At 43.0% G+C, this 21664-nt stretch overlaps 1 protein-coding gene across 2 annotated transcripts in view; it reads left to right on the forward strand.

The window, feature by feature from the left end:
* Window positions 1-21664, forward strand: part of XRRA1 (X-ray radiation resistance associated 1) — a 58995-nt gene that overhangs the window by 1221 nt on the left and 36110 nt on the right. The window contains exons 2-7 of one of the 2 annotated variants that reach the window (XM_049889793.1): window positions 1512-1567; window positions 4793-4890; window positions 8803-8987; window positions 12347-12418; window positions 16413-16485; window positions 19732-19829. In XM_049889793.1, coding sequence (XP_049745750.1) covers window positions 4797-4890; window positions 8803-8987; window positions 12347-12418; window positions 16413-16485; window positions 19732-19829 — 522 coding nt within the window. In that variant the 5' untranslated portion in view covers window positions 1512-1567; window positions 4793-4796. Of the gene's footprint in view, window positions 1-1511; window positions 1568-4792; window positions 4891-8802; window positions 8988-12346; window positions 12419-16412; window positions 16486-19731; window positions 19830-21664 lie in introns of those variants that run through there. The other variant, XM_049889794.1, reaches the window with a different exon arrangement.

The following is a 21664-nucleotide window of genomic DNA, read 5'->3' on the forward strand; positions in this document are numbered from 1 at the left end:
CTTTCCAGACTCAGTTCTAATGTCATCTGCTCTGTGAAACACTCCCTGGTCCTTACAGCTTCCTTCTTTGCAGACAGAATGAAGTGCTCAGAGCATTTTGTTGATGGTTCAGTTTAGTTGCAATGAACACTCATGGAGCCTTGTCAATGGACCAGGCACTGTATGAGGTGTTGGGGATAGAGAGATGAATAGGATGCAGGCTGACGTCTCTCTCTCTCTCTCTTCTCTCTCTCCCCTCTCTCTGTGTTCTAGCTGGGAAACACTACAGTCAGATTGGCATTAGCTGCCTCCAGTTTGAGATGGAAACCAGAGGTAGCTGAGGCTAACCACGCAGGCAGCCTCCAAGTCTAGAACTTGAATTTTGTTTTTTCTGCCATGTAGATTAAGTCTACATTTCCCTTAGGGTTGAATTTTGTTTTTTCTGCCATGTAGATTTAAGTCTACATTTCCCTTAGGGTTACTTTCTAGGTAATATAACCTGGGAGTTATGTGCCTTTCTTAGCCTATTAGTTCCATACCTTCTGTTATGAATTGAATTGTGTCCCCCCAAAATATGTGTCAACTTGGCTAGGCCACGATTCTCAGTATTACGTGGTTGTCCAACATTTTGTGATCTGATGTCGTATCCTAAGTGTTGGAAATCTTAACCTCTGTGATGGAGGCAGGATTAGAGGCAGTTACATTAATGAGGCAGGACTTAGTCTATAGGAGTAGGTTGTTCCTTGAGTCAATCTCTTGAGATATAAAAGAGAATCGAGCAGAGAGGAGAGGGACTTCCTACCAACAAGAAAGAAGAGCCGGGAGCAAAGTGCGTCCATTGGACCCACGGTCCCTGCACTGAGAAGCTCCTGGGCCAGGGGAAGATTGATGACAAGGACTTTTCCTCAGAGCCAACAGAGAGAGAAAGCCTTCCCCTAGAGCCGGTGCCCTGAATTTGAACTTCTAGCCTCCTAACCTGTGAGAGAATAAATTTATGTTTGTTAAAGCCATCCATTTGTAGTATTTATGTTATAGCAGCACTAGATACCTAAGACACCTTCTCATCTAGTATTCCTGATAGGGAACTGGAATTCCTATGATGAGTTGTGCTAGCCTGAGTCTGATTCATCCTTTGTATTATACACATAGCAAATAACTTTGCCAGACTACATTTTAGCTTTAAACTTTGTCTTTGCTATTTTTATTCTGTGAAATTTATCTTTATGTAAATGATCATATAAATGATCCTTTCCTTACTGATTTGTATTTTGCACATCTTCTTTCAGCACTTCAGCCCCACCCATTGTTATAAAATTATTCTCCTGTACCACCTTCCCATCAATGTCTCCATCTCTGTCTCTGTCTCTACATCTATATCCATCTATTTCTGGAATCTTTAGTCCTGTGGTACTTTTCTAGGCCCCAGAGGAGACAAATTTTGGAGTTGAAGCCTTATGGTGGGATATAATTAATGAGAAAGTTCAAGATCTTTGAATGGCAGGCTAAGAATAAGTGTAATATCTATTTTACAGGTGAAGAAACAAAAAAAAAAGGAAGTCAAGGTGACTTTCCCAAAGTCAAAGATCAAGTAAGTACCATGTAGACCAGAAGCCAGGTCCCCATCTTCTGTACGTTACTGAGGCCTTCTCCAACAGTCATCATCTCAACAATTCCCAGCCAGCAATTTACTCATTCATTCACCTCTCTAGCAGATAGGTGTGGTTGGTCATGAGAGAGATTTCCTGAAAGACAGATTGACTCAATGTAAATCTATGCCCATCCATCTGTCTATCCACCCATCTATCCATTCATCTTCCCAACAAATTGTTATTGAGCTCTAGCCTCTGTGCTAGGCACTGGAGTTACCTAGGTGACTAAGGTAATCATTGGCCTCAGAGCAGGTGAGAAGTTGATGAGGAGAGCAAGCAGTTATAATAAAGTGGTGAGTAGTGTACAACAGGGGAAGTGTGGGGTGTCATAAGAACACACAGGAGGAGCTTCTAACCCTTTGTGGGGGAGGTCAGGATTAGGAAATTCATACTGCCCTATGTTGGACCAAGGGAAATGTCAACATTCATTTCTTCCTTCAACAGATACATGTGGACTCTGTTATGTGCCACGTGCTGTGTTCGGTACTAGGAATAAAGTCATAAACACCATAGATATTGTTCTTCCCCTCGAGGAGCTTAGAGTCCAGTTAGGGAACATGCAAACGCACACACACCCTTGGGCCCTGGAAGTGCTGTCGTAGCCTTCATTTGGCTCACACATGTTTATTGCGTGCTTCCTGTGAGCTAGGTTCCAAGGGTGGAAGAGAAACAGATGAACTGGTAATGCTTCCAGTCCATTGAAGGAGCTCCCTCAAGATTGTTAATAATGTTAATGAGGTAGGAAGGGCTCTGGGCCATGAAAGTGATACAGGAGAAGTACTCAAGGGCTTAACAAAAACTGCATTTTTCCCACCAGAAGGTTTAATGAAGGCTTTCTGGAAGCAGTAGCATCTGGATGGGGTCTACAAAGATGCTTTTTATCTATCTGTTACCTCATTTAATTCTTCCTGTGATTTTCTGAGGCACAGGATTTTTATCCTCATTTAAAATGTGAGAAATCTGAGGCACAAAGAGGTAAAGTGACTTACCCAAGGTCCCTCAGCTTAGTAGTAGAACTTAAACTTAAGCTTCCTATTCTCAAAAGTATTGCGCTTCCTACTGCACCACTCTGCTTTTCATATTTGTCACCCAGAAAACATTTTGTCTTTCCTTTTATTGACTCTCTTCCCAGCCAGGGTTTCAGAAACTTAGCTCCTTGATTTATTCAAAATGGAGGTGGTATTTAAGCTGAATCTTAAAGGGTAACACCAGCTGGGTGAACAAGATGGAGAAGGGTATTTTAGGCTGAAGGAACACCAAGAACAAAGGCAAGCCTCCTTCCTCTCAATCTATAGATATAGTCAAGTCTCTCTCTTCCTGTTAATAATCTTCATTATAGAAAATGGTCAACATACGTTAGCCACATGCCAGATGCTATTATAAGCCCTTCAGAAACATTTTCTCCTTTAATTGTCAAAACAACCCTACGAAGTACGTACAGTTATTGTCCACATTTTACAGAAGAAGAAACCAAGGCTTAGAAAAGTTAAGTAACTTTTCAAGGTCACGCGGCTAGTAAGTGGTGTAGCTAGGATTTGAACCAGTGCAGTGTGATTCCAAAGCCTGTGCTCTATAATGACTGTTCACAAGGGCTGGGACTAGGGTCGAGGCAAGTACTGACACTGCCTTTGCATGACTCTGAGAGAAAGCCTCCTTAAATGACCCCCCTCCCCCTACCCCGACCCTCAGGTCCTCACTGTCCTTATCCTAGATGTGACCCTGCTGTTCACTCCTCCCTTAACTTTGTTTTCACAGCCTAGCTTCTTGAAACACTTACCTACCTTCACTTTTTGCACTTCCTCACCTCCCATTCACTCTTCCATACACAGTTAAAGTCTGACTTAACTCTGCCCTTCACCTGAAATTGGCCTCCTACTTCTTACGGCCTGTTTTAGGTCCTCACCTTACTTGACTTCTCTGCCAATCTCTCCTTCTTTTGTATGGCTTTCTCTTCCCTTGGCTTATCTGACAGCTTCCTGTCTACCTCTACCTCCCAATTCTTTTCCTACTTGTCTAAAATTTCTTCCTGAATCCTCCTTTTTTGTCCACAGCTTAAGTACTCATGCCTTCAATTGATCTTGTTCCACTTTTTCTTTTCTTGTTTCCTTTCTCCCCTTCCCCTTCTCCCTCCTTTCCTCTTTCCTTCTTTCCTTGCCTCCTTCCCACCCTCCTTCCTTTCTTCTTTCTATTTCTTGGTTTTTCTTTCTCTCTTTAAATCTTCAGGTTCTTCACATGGACCCTCATCACTCACCCCTGCGTTGCTACAGTAGCCCCTAACTGGAATCCCAGTTGCCAGCCATTTTCATCTAGCTGTTAGTTTTGTCAGATTAATCTTTCTAAAACAGCTTGGAGCATGACTCTCCCCGGCTCAGAAATCGTCCATGGCTCTCAGTCACCTACAAGATAAAACCTAAGCTCCTAGCTTGGCACAGAAGGCCCTTCACGAGCAGGTACTATCCTTCCTATCCAGCCTGATTGTCCCAGACTTCGAACATACATCCTTCTGCTTCTTCGGTCAGATTGTCTCTTCACTGCCCCAAGGATATGCCTACTACCAACCTCAGTCCTATGGCCCTTTTTATTTAGAATGCTCATCCTTCTTTCTATCAGCAAATTCAATTTATCCCTCAAATCCCATTTATTCAGTCAAATCTCATTATTTGCACATCTTCTTCCCTAAAATTTGAGCTCTCTCTCTTCTAAATTCTGTTAAAACAAAGAAAACATTTAGTGAGCACTTACTATGTGCCAGGCACACCCTTTCTCACTTGATCCTTTCATTAATCTATTTAAGTAGGTATTATAACCACCATTTAACAGGTAAGAAAAATGAGACTCAGGGGTAGAGCAACTTGCTTAATCGTAAAGTGAGAAAAGACAGAGCCAGAATTCAAACCAGGTCTGTCTAAGCCCAAAGGTGATGCCTTTTCTAGTATTCCAGTGACTTGGGGTTGATTTGAATCAAAAAATCCAGGGCAATGTCCTTTCTTCATTTAAACAGCCACCCTATTTCTGAAGCAGGGCATTGTCCTCAAGGGCCTCATATACACTTTTCCTGACTCGGATGGGAGAGACCTGGTGGGCTCACAGCCTCATTGGTGTGGGAGAGCTCTGCAGCACCTTCTCACTGTTCTGCTTCCTTGCTTTTCTTGCCCAACTCTCAGGGAGATGGCCTCCTCGGGAATCTACAAGCTGGATGATGGGAAGCCTTACTTGAACAACTGCTTTCCAGCCAAAAATCTGCTTCGGACGCCTGAGGAAGGTCAGGTGACTTCCGTAATTGGTACCTTTCCCTCACACCCAGCTCATGCTTTAGAATGTCTCCCATACCATTCCTTCCTCTATAGCCCCTTTATTACTGGTACCTGGCTCACCCGGCCGTATCACCCCAATACATCTTCCCATAGCCACCCTGGTGAGCCTTCCAAAGACCACATCTGACCATAGGTTCTGTTCCCCTATACTCAAGGAGTCCTCATTGCTGACTCTTTAACCTGGCATTCCATGTCATTCTTACCCTCTGCTATAACCCCACTCCTTTATTTATGCCACATTCCATCATGTTCTCTTTTCACCCATCTTTTTTTACTTACCCAGAACATCCCAGCTTTCATTTCAGTTAGCAAAACCTCTCCCATCCCACAAAGCCCAGCATTCCCACCCACTTCTTCCAGTAGGCCATGCCTCACTACCCTAGCCCACAGTATCTATTGTCATCCTCTCTGTGTCTCATAAATAAAATGGCTTAAACTCTTAAAGATTGTTCTGGAAGTACTCTATCAAATATTTATCTGATTTAAAACTCCTCCGGGTCAAGGATTCCTCATAACACTGAACAGAGCCCTATAAATGGAACACTGTCTACAAGTATGAGTTCACTGGATTAGATTTGTTGCTTCAAAAGCATGAGAGAGCTCCTTGTTTACCCCAGATGATGTGACTTGCTTTTCACTCTGTACGTACACTATTAGAAGAACCTTCTCCTGCAGTCTGTCTTTCCCAATTTTAGAGAGTGGTTTCATTTTTTTACATAGAGACCTTCCTGGCTACCTATTTGTTCGAAACCCTCTTGTGGAGGTATCAGTATGAACTTACGGCTACACATGTACACACACACAGATGGACAGATACAGAAATAAATAGAGATGGGTGTATGCGTGTCTTAGTATACATACCTATATTTCCTAGTTTGATAAGGGCCTAGAAGCAGTGACACCTCAGTAACAAAGAGTATACCTGGCACTTAGAGCTTGGTTTCTAAATACCATTCTCCAATAAAAGGAACTAGGGCACCTTAGAGAAATGATTGTTTGCAGGGCTTGGGCAGGGAGAATACAAGTTGAGCCTGGAAAATTGAATGATGCCATGATGCCAGAAAGTAAAGAAGTGCTTAAAAAATGATGGGGCATGTCAAGAGGATGTTGGAGCCAACTCGAAGGAGCTCCCAATCACCAAAACTGGGATAATTTGAACAGCAGGATAAATAATGATGGAATTGGATCATAAACCATAGAATGAATAAATATTCGTGAGTCTATACTGATATTAATACATGTTTGAATACACAGCTTAGGGCAGGAGAAGGAATGAGGAAAACAGAAAATCACCTTTAGAACATCAGAGTAGTAATTTTTGCAGGCAAGAACCATCTATGGATGCTACAACTAGTGGGTAAAAGTGTGATAAGAAAGAGGACATTTACGTTATTTCAAAGCCTCTTCAAGATGTTTATTAATTTCAGAGGGAAAAATAGTGACTTCACAGCAAGGACATCAGGCAGACACTGCCTTAAGCAAGTAATCAAAGTTAACGTCAGCAGTAATAAGACATATTGACATCATATACCCCCTGATATGCACAGCATCACTTCTGTGGTAGTCTTGCCAAAGCGTAAAGCCTTAATGTAATCATGAGAAAGCATCAGACAAACTCAATTGAGGGATATTTTGCAAAATAATTGACCAGCATTCTTCAAGAGTATCAAAGTAATACAAGACAAAGAAAGACTGGGGGACTGTCACAGACTACAGGAGATTAAGCAGACATGATGACGAAATGCATTGTGGATCCTGTATTTGCTTCTGGAACAGAAAGGGCACATTAGTGGGAAAACCGGTAGAATTTGAAGGAAGTCTGCGTATTAATTACTAATATTGATTCAGTGTTAATTTATTGGTTTCAGTAATTGTATTATGATTGTGTAAAATGTTAACATTAAGGGAAATTGGGCGAAGGCTGTATGGGAACTCTGTGTACTATTTTTACAACATACTGTGAGTTTAAAATTATCTCAAAATAAAATATTTTTTAAAAAACAGCCCTTCTATGAATCCCCTTCCTGCTAAAAGTCTGCCTCCTTAAATTCAAGCTCCTTATGCTAATCCTCAAGACCTTCATGATCCAATTCTGCTGACCTCTCTAGCCCCATCTCTTTTCCCTCATGTTGATCTCATGACGTACTCTGGGCCTTCCTTCTTGGCAATGTTGGGGATTTTGACAGCAACTCAGGTTGGATTCTCCAGGAGTCAGGACTATGGGGAATGGGACAAAGAAGAACCAAAATGCATGTCCCAGATGGTGGCAGCCTTGGGAAAATGGGATGCCTTGAGTGTCATCTAACACTAGGGACAAGAAGTGGCTCACATCAGACATATGGCAAGAACTGCATCCAAGGGCAGGATCAGCAGCAGTGGGCAGGTGAGCCAGAGCAAGCCCCTGAGTGGTGGTAGTGGGCTACGTGGGCAGTAAGCAAGTGATCAGAGGCAGCAACCTGTTTCCCACAGCTGTGTGCTGTTCCTCTACGTGGCCCTGATCTTTCATGCTGCCAGGTGTTTCTTGTACTCTTTCCTCTGCTCAGGCTGCCTGTTTTTCCCTCTCCTCCTGATGACCTTTTTCAACTTACAGCTAACTTGTCCCTAGGCTGGTAGCTCCTTTCTCTGGGTTTCCATGGTACCCCCTATCTTACTGAGCCCTTTTGGATCAAAAACCAAACCAGTTGCCGTTGAGTTGATTATGACTCGTGGTGGCCCCATGTGTGTCAGAGTAGAACTGTGCTCCATAGGGTTTTCAGTGTCTGGTTTTTCAGAGCTTATGTTATTCATCCCTGTGGCCCCAGGTTGTGGCACAAAGTAGATGATCAGAAAAAGTGTGAATGGATGCTGTGTGCACAGGGGAATGACTAGAGTTCATTTAGTCATTCATTCAGCAACACTGACAATGTGGTAAGCTCTGTGCAGGTCCTGGGAATACTGAGATGAATGGACCAAAGTCCCTGCTCTCATGGAGTTTCTGCTCTAAAGGGGGTGATAGACAATAAATAAATGAAAAAATAATTGCAGATTGCTTTGAGTGCCATGCTCAGCCATGGTCAAAGAGAGAACAGATTCCAGAATGTCAGGATTTTTGTTAGGTGGGCTTACTAGTAGTAAAATTCGTATTCTTTCTTGCTTACATGCGTTTTCTATAATGAACATGTTTTTGTTTTAAGTAAAGACTGTCCTGTCATTTTCTTATCCTGAGTTTCTAACACAACCTTTCCCCTATAATGATGGAATCCACAGTAAGGTCTGGGAAGATGGAGCCTGTTGAGGTCAGGTATTGGGCTTTACCTGAAAGATGACAGATGGGGGAATAGCTAACTGGCACAGGAAGCATGATCAGCTCTGCTGATGGAGTTAGGGAAGGCATCACAGAACAGGAAATACTTGATCTAGGGTCTTGAAGGAACAATTACAGCTTGGAGACAAAAGTTTTGGAGGAGGAAAGTTTGAATCTTAGCCCTTTCATCTGTAAAATGGGGACAGTAATGTGCCCTTCATTGGGTTTTCGGGTGAATTAAATGAAATACAGCGTGTAGAGTTCCCCTTCCCTGCTCTACCGGTAGAAACCCTGGTAGTGTAGTCATTAAGTTCTTTGCCTGCTAACCAGTAGGTTGACAGTTCGAATCCACCAGCTGCTCCTTGGAAACTCGATGGGGCAGTTCTACTTTGTCTGTAGGGTTGCTGTGAGTTGGAATCAACTGGACAGCAGTGGGTTTAGCTTTTGGTTTTTGACTCTACCAGCACAGTGTCTGGTATATATGAGGTAATAGGTATTATGGATAATTACTGTGTACTTGGACTAGTTGTGGCTTTAGAGGAGTTTGCCCCTCTCACTCTTCTGGTCTTCTTAACAGGCCGAGGACACTGGTTAGTATCTCGGAAATCTAACCTCAAGAACAAGCCCAAGGGTGTGAATGAGGCATCAGCTGAAGGTCAGGAAAGCCGGAAGAAGAGTCTTTCAGAAGTTGGGGGAAAGAAAGGGTCTCAGCAGGAAAACCAAATGGCTATTCCTGGACATGTCCTGGACCGGGCTTTTCTGGTGAGAATAAATACATTCTGGAATGGCTGGCAGCATCAGCCAACGACCGTCCTAGTGGGGAACGAGGACTTGCCCAGCTCTGCCCTGACACAGCTACCTCCAAGCCACTCCATCTTCCCACTATTAGAGTGGTGTTGGTAGATTAAGTACAGTGAGGATGATGAAGGGACTCAAAGCTTTCCTTACAGGTGGAAGGATTGAAGGAGACCTATGTGTTGCATACCTCTTATCACAACCACATTGTGAGTTATGTGTTACCATCTACATTATATTGTCACTATTATGCAGATGAGAAAACCCAAGGCCCTGAGAGATAATTTGAATTGGCCAAGGCCCCACAGCTAATAAATGGTTGGGCTAGAATTAGAACCCTGGTCTACTGACTTCAGAGCCATACCAGGTAAAAACTCTTGAACTTAAGTTGGGGGGCGGGAACAGTCAATTGAAAAATTCCATTCCAGCTCCTAGCACATTGTAGACATTCCTGCTCTGCTTTGCCCTGGGGAGATCTCTTCAGAGCAGGCAGGATTGGGGAGGTCTGATCTTTGACAGCCTTTTTCCTTTTTAGCGTCTGGCTGAAAGCCAGGGTAGCTGATCAGACATTACCCAGTGCCTATTGCAGACTTTATGAGGAGGGCTGGGTACCTGTCTTAGAGATTGGCCAGGTAATTTCACATTTGCTGTCTGCAATGCCTTGATGGCTCTGTAAAGACATATTTTGTAAATTAATATTAATGTGCAGCTTAATTCTCATAGCTGCCTAAGAAAAACTATCTGGCAGCCCATTTTGTTCCCAGACTCTGCTTATGGTTCCCAAGAGATTGGTTTCTGCACAAATCAAATGTTGAAAGAGAGTTCAAGGAGGCAGTTGGTCTCATTTCACCACCAAGTGGGTAGTGTAAGCTTTTGGCAGAGTCCTGTGGAATTCATTTCATGATTCCGTCCACTTCTCATTGAGGGTGAGGAGGAATAAAACAGTTTACTTGTTATTTCTTTAGTACTGAGGAGGGGCAGAAACACTTCCGTAGTGTTCTTTTTCCTTTAATTGTTTCCAAAGCCATATGCATTCCCACGGTAGAGATGGCTTGCTAACCGTGTTGCCGCTTGATGGCCAGCAATGCTTTCCAGAGTAATAGTGCTTCCACCTGCCTGTTGGATAGTCGCACTTGAATGTTTCACTGGCATCTCAGATTGAACTACTGAGATGCCCCTACACCAAGTCCCAAAACATACCTCCTTTCTAGTGTTTACTGTTTCTATGATGGCACTACTGTCAATTCAGTCACTAAGCTAGTGACCTGGGGTTATCCTTGACCCTTGCCCTCATCCTCAGGCGCTGACACTTTTATTAAATAGTTCTCAAATCTGTCTTCTCATCTCCACTGACACCACCCTAATCTGGGGCACCATCATTTATTGGACTAATTCAGTAACTTCCTCACTAGTGGGAACCAAATTAGGATGCTTTTAGCCACAGATAACAGAGATAATAAAGACATATATTATTTCACATAAACAGATGCCAGAGGGATTGTTATTCCAGGGTAAGTTAATTTGCTGATTTAACGACATTTGCCAAGCCCCGGGTTTCCTCCATTTTTCCTGCTCTGCCATCCTCAGCATGTTGACTTGTCTTCTTGGGATGATTGCCTTCATGATTCTGAGATGGCTGCAGCAGTTCCCGTCATCACATATAGAGAATAACATCCAGGGATTTTCACAGTCTTGTGCCTCTTTTTAAAAGTAAGAAAATGCTTCCAGAACTGTCCACCTCCTGCTCCCAGTAGCCATTGGCTCATTGGTCAGACTTATATCACATGTACAAACAGTCATTGGTAAAGGGAATGAGACTTCTGTGATTGGCTCAGACATGTCAAGACGTAGACCTTGCAGCTGGTTTAAACTTTCCAGAAGGGCTTATCTACGGAGAAACGTAAATAAAATTGGGGTTCTTTAGCAAGGAAGAAGTAGAGAAATGGCTGTTAGGAAGGTAATTAATCATGTACGATATACCGGTCTGTCCCCTTCCTCTCTTTTCTTACCCTTTCTATACATATGAAATGTAGTAGTTTTACAAAACACAATCTGATTCCATCAGCCCCCTGCCTAAAAACCTGAATGGCTTTCTGTTGGCTGTGAAATAAAATCCACACCTTTACAGAGCGAACATGGACCTACAACTGATAACTGCGTTTCTAGCCTTGTTTTTCATCCTCTCAAAGGCATTTGCTTTTTCTTGCCTCGGTGGCCTGAAATACCTTCACAGCCCCTACTACTCAGTTTCACACGACCAACCGCTTCTCAGCTCTTAGGTGTCAGATGAAATATTATTCCTCAAGTAAATATTTCCTCACTTTCATACTGAGATTGGGATGGCCTATTTTTGTCTCCCATAGCATCTTAAATTTTTCTTTTGAGATGTTTATCGTATTTATAAGTACTTGCTTAATACTTGGCTTCTTGTGAGATTGTAAGTTCTGTGAAGGCATAGAGTGTTTCTGCTGATTCCGCATTGTCTTCCCAATACTCTTCAGTGCCCAGACATAATAGGTATCATAAGTAGATGATTGACAGAAAAGGGAATGAGGTTTGAGTACACAGAAATAGAAGCTCCAAAGTTGAGAGTTCCTTCTTAGTTTTTACTTTTGAGAGGTGATATATAGTAGGTGAAAGAGCACAGAGCTTGGTAATTAGATTTGTATTCAAACCATAGATACATAACTTATTAACTGTGGAACCTAAGGCAGGGCACTTAGCCTTGGTTTTTTATCTTGAAAAAAGGGGGATAAACTTTCACTTAAAGCACAATAAAAATTAAAAAAAAAAAAGGGGGGGGGATAAACTCTATGTCAAAGAGTTTAGTTAGGATTAGAAGAAAGTTTGTTTATGTGTTTAGCACAGGACATGACCCAGAGTCTTGCTCAGTAAATATTTGGTGAATGAATGAATGAATAAATGAACAAGCAAACAAATTGTGACCCTGTTTTTGTTTATGAGATTGCCCAGTGAGAGAAAACAACAAAAATAGAAGATATTGAAGATAAAGCCCCGGAAACACAGATTTTTTAAAGGGCCTGGTAGAGAAAGTGGGGCCCAGAAAAGATAGAAAAGAAACAGCAGTAGAAGGATAATTCTCCTAATAACCTCGTAAAGCCCATATCACTTTCCCCATTTTATAGATGGGAAAATAAGATATGGAAGAGCTGAAATGGCAAGTTGGTTCCGAGCAACTCAAAGCCCATGCTCTTTCCATTATACCAAGCTGCCGCCCTCAATGGAGAGTCATTTGTTGACTTAGAAAATTATATAAACTTTGTTGGGGCTTTGAGAGCTAGAGCTGACTCTGTTCTATGTTCCAGCTGAAGCACCACTGTGTGAGGAAGCCATCAGACCTGTGCACCATTAATGTGAGTGGCCTGAAGTTCTCCAAGGTAAGGCCAACCAGCAAAGATATTATTGGGGTGTGTTGGACCTGAGGTGGAACCTGGCTGTTTTGGCTTGTCCATTGCAACTCTAGAGTCCCTGGGGGCTAAAAATCTGTTCATGTGGGAAGAGGGAGGGTTAGACAAAGATTCGCTGAGTAGAAACAGTATTTAGCAGTTTGGTATTACTATTGCTCCATGTGAAGTGAACTAAAGAAAATAGCCATATGAAATTGGTTTTGAATTTGCAGTAGAATTTTGTTGGGGCATTATTGACTATGGGACACTGAGTTCCCATTACAAGAGCCTATAAGAAAATTTTCTTTCAAATTTCATTGCCAGGAATGGTTACGGGTCTCCCAAGAAGCTGGTTTGTCCTTAACTCATAGGGATTGTGACTTATATAATGAATCATGTTTCTTTGGATTGGCTGATAGGCAGCTTGGAGGCAAATTTGTGGCAAACTATTTGCCAGGATATTGTGCCATATGTTTTGTATAAAAACTACTCTCCTGGTTTGTAGGACTTCCATGGCATACCAAGAGGTTGCTTGTATAAATCAGTCCCATGGAGTAGGGTTATGAGCCACAGGATGGCCAAATTAGTGGTGAAACAGCCTGCTTCACTTCATTTAGCCCTCATATTTTCAGATCAGGGCCCTGGAGGCACAGTGGTTAAGAGCTCAGGGGCTAACCAAAAGGTTGGCAGTTTGAATTCACCAGCCGCTCCTCGGAAACCCTATAGGGCAGTTCTACACTGTCCTATAGGGTCTCTATAAGTCAGAATCAACTCGACGGCAATGGGTATTCTCAGAATTGAGTCATTTAGGGACAAGTCAGCCATAGAAATGTAGTCATCTGGGGCTGAGAGGCCTTCAAGAACAGGCCAGCACACTGATGCCCCGAGATGTTAATATATAGTTCACGTATAATTGCAAGACAAAGCAGAAGATATCAGGAGTCTCTCTCAGTGCAGTTGTTGAGGATCTCAACCTGGGCTGGCCAAAACTCAGCCTGCCCCCTGTCCATTCTTACTGCACTCACCCGCTCACTGACTCAGTGACTCACTCATACACCTGCACACCAACATTACTGAGGCCCAGTCTGGCTCTGTGCTATTTACTGAGGGCACAGAGGTGGCTCAGACACTGCCCTTGTCCCCCTGGAGCACATAGTCCAGTGGGGAGGAAGGAGGATGGGCTTAGACAGAAATGGAAATAGACACATAAGTAGACAATGACTAGTTAATGCAGTGCATGAGGGAAACATGAGAGCTGTATTAGCTCAGAGGATGGGTCCCTAACTCAGCCTTATACTCAGGGGAAGCATCCCAGAGAGGCTAATACCATAGTCGAGCCCCAAAGTATGAGTGGGAGCTTGCTAGCGTTGAGATTGCTGTCTAGGAGCGTCCATGCTATTCTTTCCCCCTGGGAAAGTGGTGAACACCATCAAGTTAAAAGGACATGTGGAGGCACCCAAGGAATGTGAAATAAGGTTAGCTATTTGTTGTATGAAAAGTAGGCTGAGTCATTACAGGCAGCACTTTTGCTAAGTGGCACCGAGTTTGGGGGTAAGAATGCCCTAAGGCCTATATGGCCCATCCCAGGCCTCAGGACCTAGCCCTTGTAACTAAAGAAGTCCTTCAGGGAAGGAATGAATTCTTAAACAAGACACAAAAGCTTAAACCATAAAAGAAAATGTTTATAAAGCTTAATTAAAATAAAAAAATCTAGCTTAACAAAAGGCAACATAAACAAAGACAAATGATAAGCTGTAGACTAGGAGAAGATATTAGCAATTCATAAACCAGAAAGGATTAGGACTGAGAGTATTTAAAGAATGCCAACAAACGTCTGGGGTCTTAAATGCTGGCAAGCAGCCATCTAAGATGCATCAGTTGGTCTCAACCCCCCTGGATCAAAGGAGAATGAAGAACACCAAGGACACAAGATGATTACGAGCCCAAGAGACAGAAAGGGCCACATGAACCAGAGACTACATCATCCTGAGACCAGAAGAACTAGATGGCGCCCAGCTACAACCGATGACTGCCCTGACAGGGAACACAACAGAGAACCCCTGGGGGAGCAGGAGAGCAGTGGGATGCAGACCCCAGATTCTCATAAGACCAGACTGAATGGTCTGACTGAGACTGGAAGGACCCCAGTGGTCACGGCCCCCAGACCTTCTGTTGGCCCAGGACAGGAACCATTCCCGAAGCCAACTCTTCAGACATGGATTGGACTGGACAATAGGTTGGAGAGGGATGCTGGTGAGGAGTGAGCTTCTTGGATCAGGTGGACACTTGAAACTATGTTGGCATCTCCTGCCTGGAGGGGAGATGAGAGGGTGGAGGGGGTTAGAAGCTGATGAAAAAGACATGAAAAGAGAGAGTGGAGGGAGAGAGCAGGCTGTCTCATTAGGGGGAGAGTAATTGGGAGTGTGTAGCAAGGTGTATATGGGTTTTTGTGTGAGAGACTGACTTGATTTGTAAACTTTCACTTAAAGCACAATAAAAATTATTTAAAAAAGAATGCCAACAAAGCAATAGAAAAAAATAATAAACCACCTGGCAGAAAAGTAGGCAGCCAACACAAATATATTAGATCATAGAAGAGTAAACATAAAAGGCCAATAAGTACAGGAAAATTCAACCTCACAAGTTATCAGGGAAATGCAAATGAGGTGCTATTTCACAGTCATCAGGTTGGTAAAAATGGTAATTTTATACTGCAAGGATTTGAAGAAATTGGAATCCTCGTACACTGTGGGCAGGCCTGTGAATTGATTTAACTACTCAAGCGAGCAATGTGGCCTGATCTAATAAAACCGAAGATGTATATTCCCTGTTGTTAGTTGCCTTCAAGCTGATTCCAACTCATAATGTGTGCAGAGTAGAACTGCTCCACAGCATTCCTAAGTCTGTGACATCTTGGAAGATGGCCCAGTCTGTCTTCCGAGGCACCTCTGGGTAGGTTTGTATCGCCAACCTTTCAGCTAGTAGTTGAGTGCTTAACCGTTTGCGCCACCCAGGAACTCCTGTGCATTCCCTGCAACCCAGCAATTCCCCTTCTAGGTATATCACTAGAGAAACTCTTAGGGTAAAGAGGCATGTACAGAAATGTTCGTTGCATCATTGTTTGTAATCATGAAAAATTGGAAACAGACAATATGCATCGACAGGGAATGAATAGATAATTCGTAGTATACTCGGATGGTGAAGTACTATAGAGCAATTAAAATGGATGAACTAGACCTACATATAGCAACATAAGTAAATCTCAAAAGAGCTATGTGTATCAGCACAAGAAAATTTCAAATGTGTTGAGAGTTGAATGATATCTACAATATGCTTGTATTTAATATAAAGTTTTAAAGCATGTAAATAATACTGTTTATGGTTTGTGGGCACATATATGTAATATAAGTACAAACGCGGTATGGGGATGATAATCACCAATTCAGGATGGTTGTTACCCACAGGGAGAGAGGGAGAAGGATGGGATTGGGGAGGAATGCATGTGGGATCCAAACCAAAGAAACCAAACCTATTGCCATCGAGTCAATTCCAACTCATAGTGACCCTATAGGACAGAGTAGACCTGCCCCATAGGGTTTCCAAGGAGCAGTGGTGGATTTGAACTGGTGACCTTTTGGTTAGCAGTCACGCTCTGAGAGCGCCACCAGGGCTCTGCATATAGGATGGGGTGGGGGGTTCAGCTCGCTCTAATGTCTTATTTCTTTAAAGAAATTTGAAGCAAAGACAGCAAAATATTCAGATTCATTAAAGCTGGATAGTGGTTACACGGATCTTCAGAGTATCATTCACTACACTTTTCTGTATATTTGAAATATTTCAAATAGAAAAAAGAAGCAAAAGTCCTTGCAGCTCTCAACAAATGGCTGCCTTAGGTCTTTGTTTTTTCTGACAGCAGCTTTGGAGCTTCAGCAAGACTTCCAGGAGAGAGCTAATCTTGTGTTTCCTCTAAAATACCTTCCCACAGGCTAAGGAAAAGGACTTCAAGCATTTCCATTCCGTTATTTACATCAATGCCTCAGAAAACCTGCTGCCTCTAGGTAAGCGTTTTCTTTCTGAAAGCTACCTTCCGCCTCCTGTTTGGCACAGCCATTCACTAGTGATCGGATCTGCCTGTTGCTGCATCCAGGACTGACCACGCGTTTCCTTTCTGGAACACAGTAGGCTGGTACAGGAGAACACAAAGAGCTGGATTCTAGCCCTGGCACTGTCTACTTAGAACATTTTCTTTGAGCTGCTGCTTCTCTATCTGTAAAAAATAAAAACATGAGGATAATTCCCTTCTTCTTGTCCTCCCCTTGCAGGGTGCTTTGCAGACTCAGTTGAGATAAAAAAAAAAGTTGAGATAGATGTATAAAAATGTGTTTAAGCCAGTAAGTTTCCTACAGGAACATAAAGCCTGTTGGTTTTCTCAGCAGATCCACAGCACCCCCTGCTGGGTGTCAGGCCTCTGTGATGGTTGGCTTTTAGACATGAGCTCAGTTCGTGTTCTGGCGAGCTTACAGTTTGGTGGGAGAGATGAGCACAGATACAGACAGTTAGAGCAGAATGTGGTAAGTGTAACGATAGAGGGAATTAGAAAATGCTACACAAGCACGTAAGTGGGCCTTCAACCCAGGCCGGGGTGTCAGGAGAGACTTCTGAGGAGCACTTAAGCCTAGCCCTAAAGCACAAATAGGAATGACTCAGAAATTAGACAGTCAGAAGGCATTTCAGGCAGGTGGCGCAGATGTGAAGCAGCAACACCTGGTCAGAGAGTCAAAAGAGCTTTGTTATTTGTGAAGGAAGCTTTGTTATTTGGGAGAGAATTGAAACTAGAGAGGTTGACAGGGACTAGATACGTCAAGGGCCTTGAGTGACTTGGACTTGATCCTACAGGCAAAAGGGAGCCATGGAAGGCTTTTACATAGAGAAGCTCAGCGGCGACGGTGAGGAGGATGGATTATGAGAGAAGCTGGAGGCCAGGAAACCTGGGAGACTCTTTCAGTTATCCCGGGGAGGGAGGATGAGGTCTGAACCAGGGCTGTAGCAGTGGGAGTGAAGGGGATGGAGAGAGAGGTTCAGGAGGAGGTAGAAATAGCAGGACTTGGTAACTGATGGGAATGTGGGGAATGGGGAGAAGAAGGAGCCAAGGGGATCTCCACTGACACAGAGAGCACTAGAGGAGAGGTAGGTTTGGGGGAAAATAGGATGAGTTCAGTTTTGAATGTGTTGAGCTTTAGGGGTGTTTTTTAAAAACATATAATGAGGTCCTTGCCCTTGAGGAGACAGTATGATCTGTCTAGAGCATGGGCTTAAAATATAAAGGTCTATGTTGTTGGGTGCCATCGAGTCAATTCCAACTCATAGAGACCGCATGTGGCAGAGCAGAACTGCCCCCCTAGAGTTTTCTTGGCTGCAGTCTGTACGGAAGCAGATCACCAGGTCTTTCTCCCACAGAGCCGCTGGGAGAGTTTGAACCACCAACCTCTCATTTAGTAGCCTAGCACTTAACCATGGCACCACCAGGACTCCTTCCATAAAGACCAAAAGACATATGAAAAGATGCTTAACCTCACTAGTGATTAAAACATCATCAAGGTACTATTTTCTGCCTGTCACACTTGGCAAAAATGAAAAGGACTGATGACAGCCAGCATTGGAAGGGAAATAGATACACTCATATTCAACAGGTGGAAGTAAGAATTGGTGCAACATCTTTGGAAGGTAATTTGGCAATGTCCCTTAAAATTTAAAATAGTCATTGCCTTTAATATAGTAGTCCCACTTCCAGAAATTTATTCTACAGACATATATCTGCACAGTGATGCTTGTTGGAACCATCCTGAACACCTACCAAGCAGGCTTTTTACTAGGCTCTGCTGAACATTGAACATTCTGACTCACAGGACTACTGTAGACCACCCTTGTTACCAGATTCACTTAGAAGGCTCTTAGTAACCCCACACAGTACGCCAGCAGGACAGCCTCAGGACTTCCTCTTCAGTGGAGTACTCATAGCAGTTCAAGTAGCCGTCCAGAGCCACTCTCTGCCCCTCCTCCCACCCCTAGTGTCAGCTCAGGTGAAAGGCAATGAGACTCTTCATTGGGTGGATGCAGGAGCCACCCTGGTTAGAAACCTCATGCCCCACAGGAGCCAACATCCCTTGTAACACTCCATAGGCATAGCTCCTAGAATTCCCACAAGGGACGTGTTCAGTTACAGGAATCACTGCTTTCAGAGAAGCCCAAAGCTTTGACACCCCCTTCAAGTATTTATGGAAACCATGTTGGTGTAGTAGTTAAGTGCTATGAGCTGCTAACCAAAAGGTCGGCAATTCGAATCCACCAGGCGCTCCTTGGAAACTATATGAGGCAGCTCTACTCTGTCCTGTAGGGTCGCTATGAGTCGGGATCGACTTGACGTCAATGGGTTTGGTTTTGGTTTTCAGGTATTTATAGTTCATTTATAGCTTTTCCCAGTTCAGATGCAATTACCAATTTGGGATCATTTTTACCACAAGCAATATTGCCTAATGACAGTGTTAACATATCGCTTATTTCAGGTTGCCAGGGGAACAGGGCTAGAAATTTAACCCAAGGTCCAGTTCTCATGCAGAAGGGGAAAAGTTTGCTTATAACATATCTATATAGCCTAAACTCCATCAATAGGGGAATGATTAAATAAACTAGGGTATGTCTATACTATAGAATTTAATTCAGTCCTTAGGCGTATCTGTATGTTTTGACATGGAACATCTTTTAAGTCATACTGTTGAGAGACAAAAGCAAGTCACAGTACAATGTGTATTCTATGATTCCATTTTTGTAAAAAGTCTGGATGTGTTTCAACATACACATGAGAAAAAGTCTAGAGTATTAAACATGAAACTTTCAATGGTTACATCTGGATATTGGGATTAAAGCAAACTTTTTTGTGATGTTTGACTTTTTTGTAGCAAACATGACTGACTTTCATAATCAGAAATAATAAAAATAAATTTTAGCTGGGCTTTGGAGTCTGGCCGACTTAGAGTCAATCCTTAGCTCTTCTACTTACCAGCAGTGCCACCTGCAGCAAATCGCTCAGCCTGGGTGAGCCTTGGTTTCCTCAGCTGTAGAATGGAGTTTCTATTTTTCAAGGTTGTGAGAGAATTAGAGGCCATGTGTGTAAAGCACCTTATGAAGTGTCTAGCCTAACTGGGGAACCCAGTAAATGGTCTTTGTTAATATCTTTCTTTTTTGTAATATCTTTCTTTTTTGAAGTCGTTTACAAACTGCAGATTCTCTTTCTCTTCCTTGTGTAGAGGCATTTCACACATTTCCAGCCCTAAAGGAATTGGAGCTCGCATTTAATGGCATCAAAACAGTCTACGTGAAATATGGAGACTTTAAGTGCTTGGAAGTAAGTTGGAGGTAGGGAGTTTTTGGTGCCCACCTGTTCTTCTGTGACGAATGGATGTAGAGTTATCTAGTGATTACAACTGTTTGGAGGGGACTTTCTGAGCCTTTACAGCTAGGCCCTTGCCTCAGGGCTGGCCTCTGGGGAAGGTAGAGGGGCGGAAGCATTGGTGGTGACAGCAGGGACAGCAAGTAGATGAGACTATATCATGCCTGTGGCCATAGTAGGGGCAGTGGTGGTTCAGTGGTAGAATTCTCACCTTCCATGCGGGAGACAAAGGTTCTATCCTTGGCCAATGCAGCCACTACCTCTCTGGCAGTGGAGACTTGCATGTTACTATGATGCTAAACAGGTTTTGGCAGAGCTTCCAGAGTAAGACATAGTAGGAAGAAAGACCTAGCCATCCAAAAAATCAGCCAGTGAAAACCCTATGTATCACAACAGTTAGATCTTCTTGTGCGTGGCGTGCATGGGGTTGTCATGAGTCAGAGGCTGACTCAACAGCAGGTAATAACATGGCCATGGCACGTGGTCCTGGAAGATAAATGCTGAAGATCATATTCCAAGGAGTCTGTGCAGAAAAGTGAATTTAAACAGTGTCATAGGAAGGAAAGTTTGAGAGGAGATCAGGGTCCAGTGATAGTTGAGGAGTTTGGAGGTAAAAAGCTAGGTACAGCAGACTGGACCAGCTGAATTAGAATCATTATGGACTGATTCTAGAGACCTGTTCTGGTCTGAGTGAGACAGATGGGTTCTAGTGGGTTGGGATAGGGCAGGCCCGGATAGGAATGTAAAATAAAATAGGGCTCTTATGAATTTTACAGCAGACATGAAATTTGTACATCCACAGATGTCTCCCAAGCCCCAGATTTGAGAATATTAAAAAGTTTCGGTTATTGACTTTCTCCTAATTGAATTTCCCATCAGTTGTACATTTTCCATGATGTCTTTATACTTCAAGTTTATCACCTCTTCACCTTTTATGAAAGTTTTTTCTCTCGCTTTGGGTCCACTTTTCACAAAGGAACAAACTTTTGCCACTACCCATGAGTCACTTGCACATGTAGAGAGTAGAAAACAACAGAGCTGGAGTAGGACATGGGGGTGGGCATTTGGCCAAGCTCGCTCACAGAATGATGGACTCTTCCCACACGCTGGCCTCAGTGTAGACGTGTTTCACATTCAGACCTCAGCAAAATGTCTGCATGTCATGAGCCTTGAAGTTGACTTCATAGTGTTGGTAACTTAAATGATTTCATCAGCAAACACCAAGGGTCATCCGTGTCTCACAAAAGCCTCACTTAACCTGGTCTTGTCAGAGAGGGAGACCTTCTGCAAGACTCAATTTTTCAGTTAACGCCTTTTATATGCCAAAGTTTCAGAAGTTTTAACCACTTGAGATGGCAGTCTTCCTGAAGTGGATTATGTGACCTTGCATTCTTAAAGCATCCTATACTGAATGTAATGATACCTTATCTCCATGGTTTCAAGTCACATTGAGGGTAACAGTGATCATTCAAACAGAACAAGGGGATACTGTGTGGTTTAAAATCAGAAAAGGTGTGTATCAGGGTTATATCCTTTTACCATACTTGTTCAATCTGTATGCTGAGCAAATAATCTGAGAAGCTGGACTAAATGAAGAAGAACTCAGCATCAGGATTGGAGGAAGACTCATTAACAACTTGTGATATGCAGATGACACAACCTTGCTTGCCAAAAGCAAAGAGGACAAGAAGCACTTACTGATGAAGATGAAAGACTGCAGCCTTCAGTATGGATTACACCTCAACATAAAGATAACAAAAGTCCTCAAAACTGGACCAATAAGCAACATC

Source organism: Elephas maximus, chromosome 7 (assembly GCF_024166365.1).
Source record: "Elephas maximus indicus isolate mEleMax1 chromosome 7, mEleMax1 primary haplotype, whole genome shotgun sequence".
NCBI classification, from domain to species: domain Eukaryota; kingdom Metazoa; phylum Chordata; class Mammalia; order Proboscidea; family Elephantidae; genus Elephas; species Elephas maximus.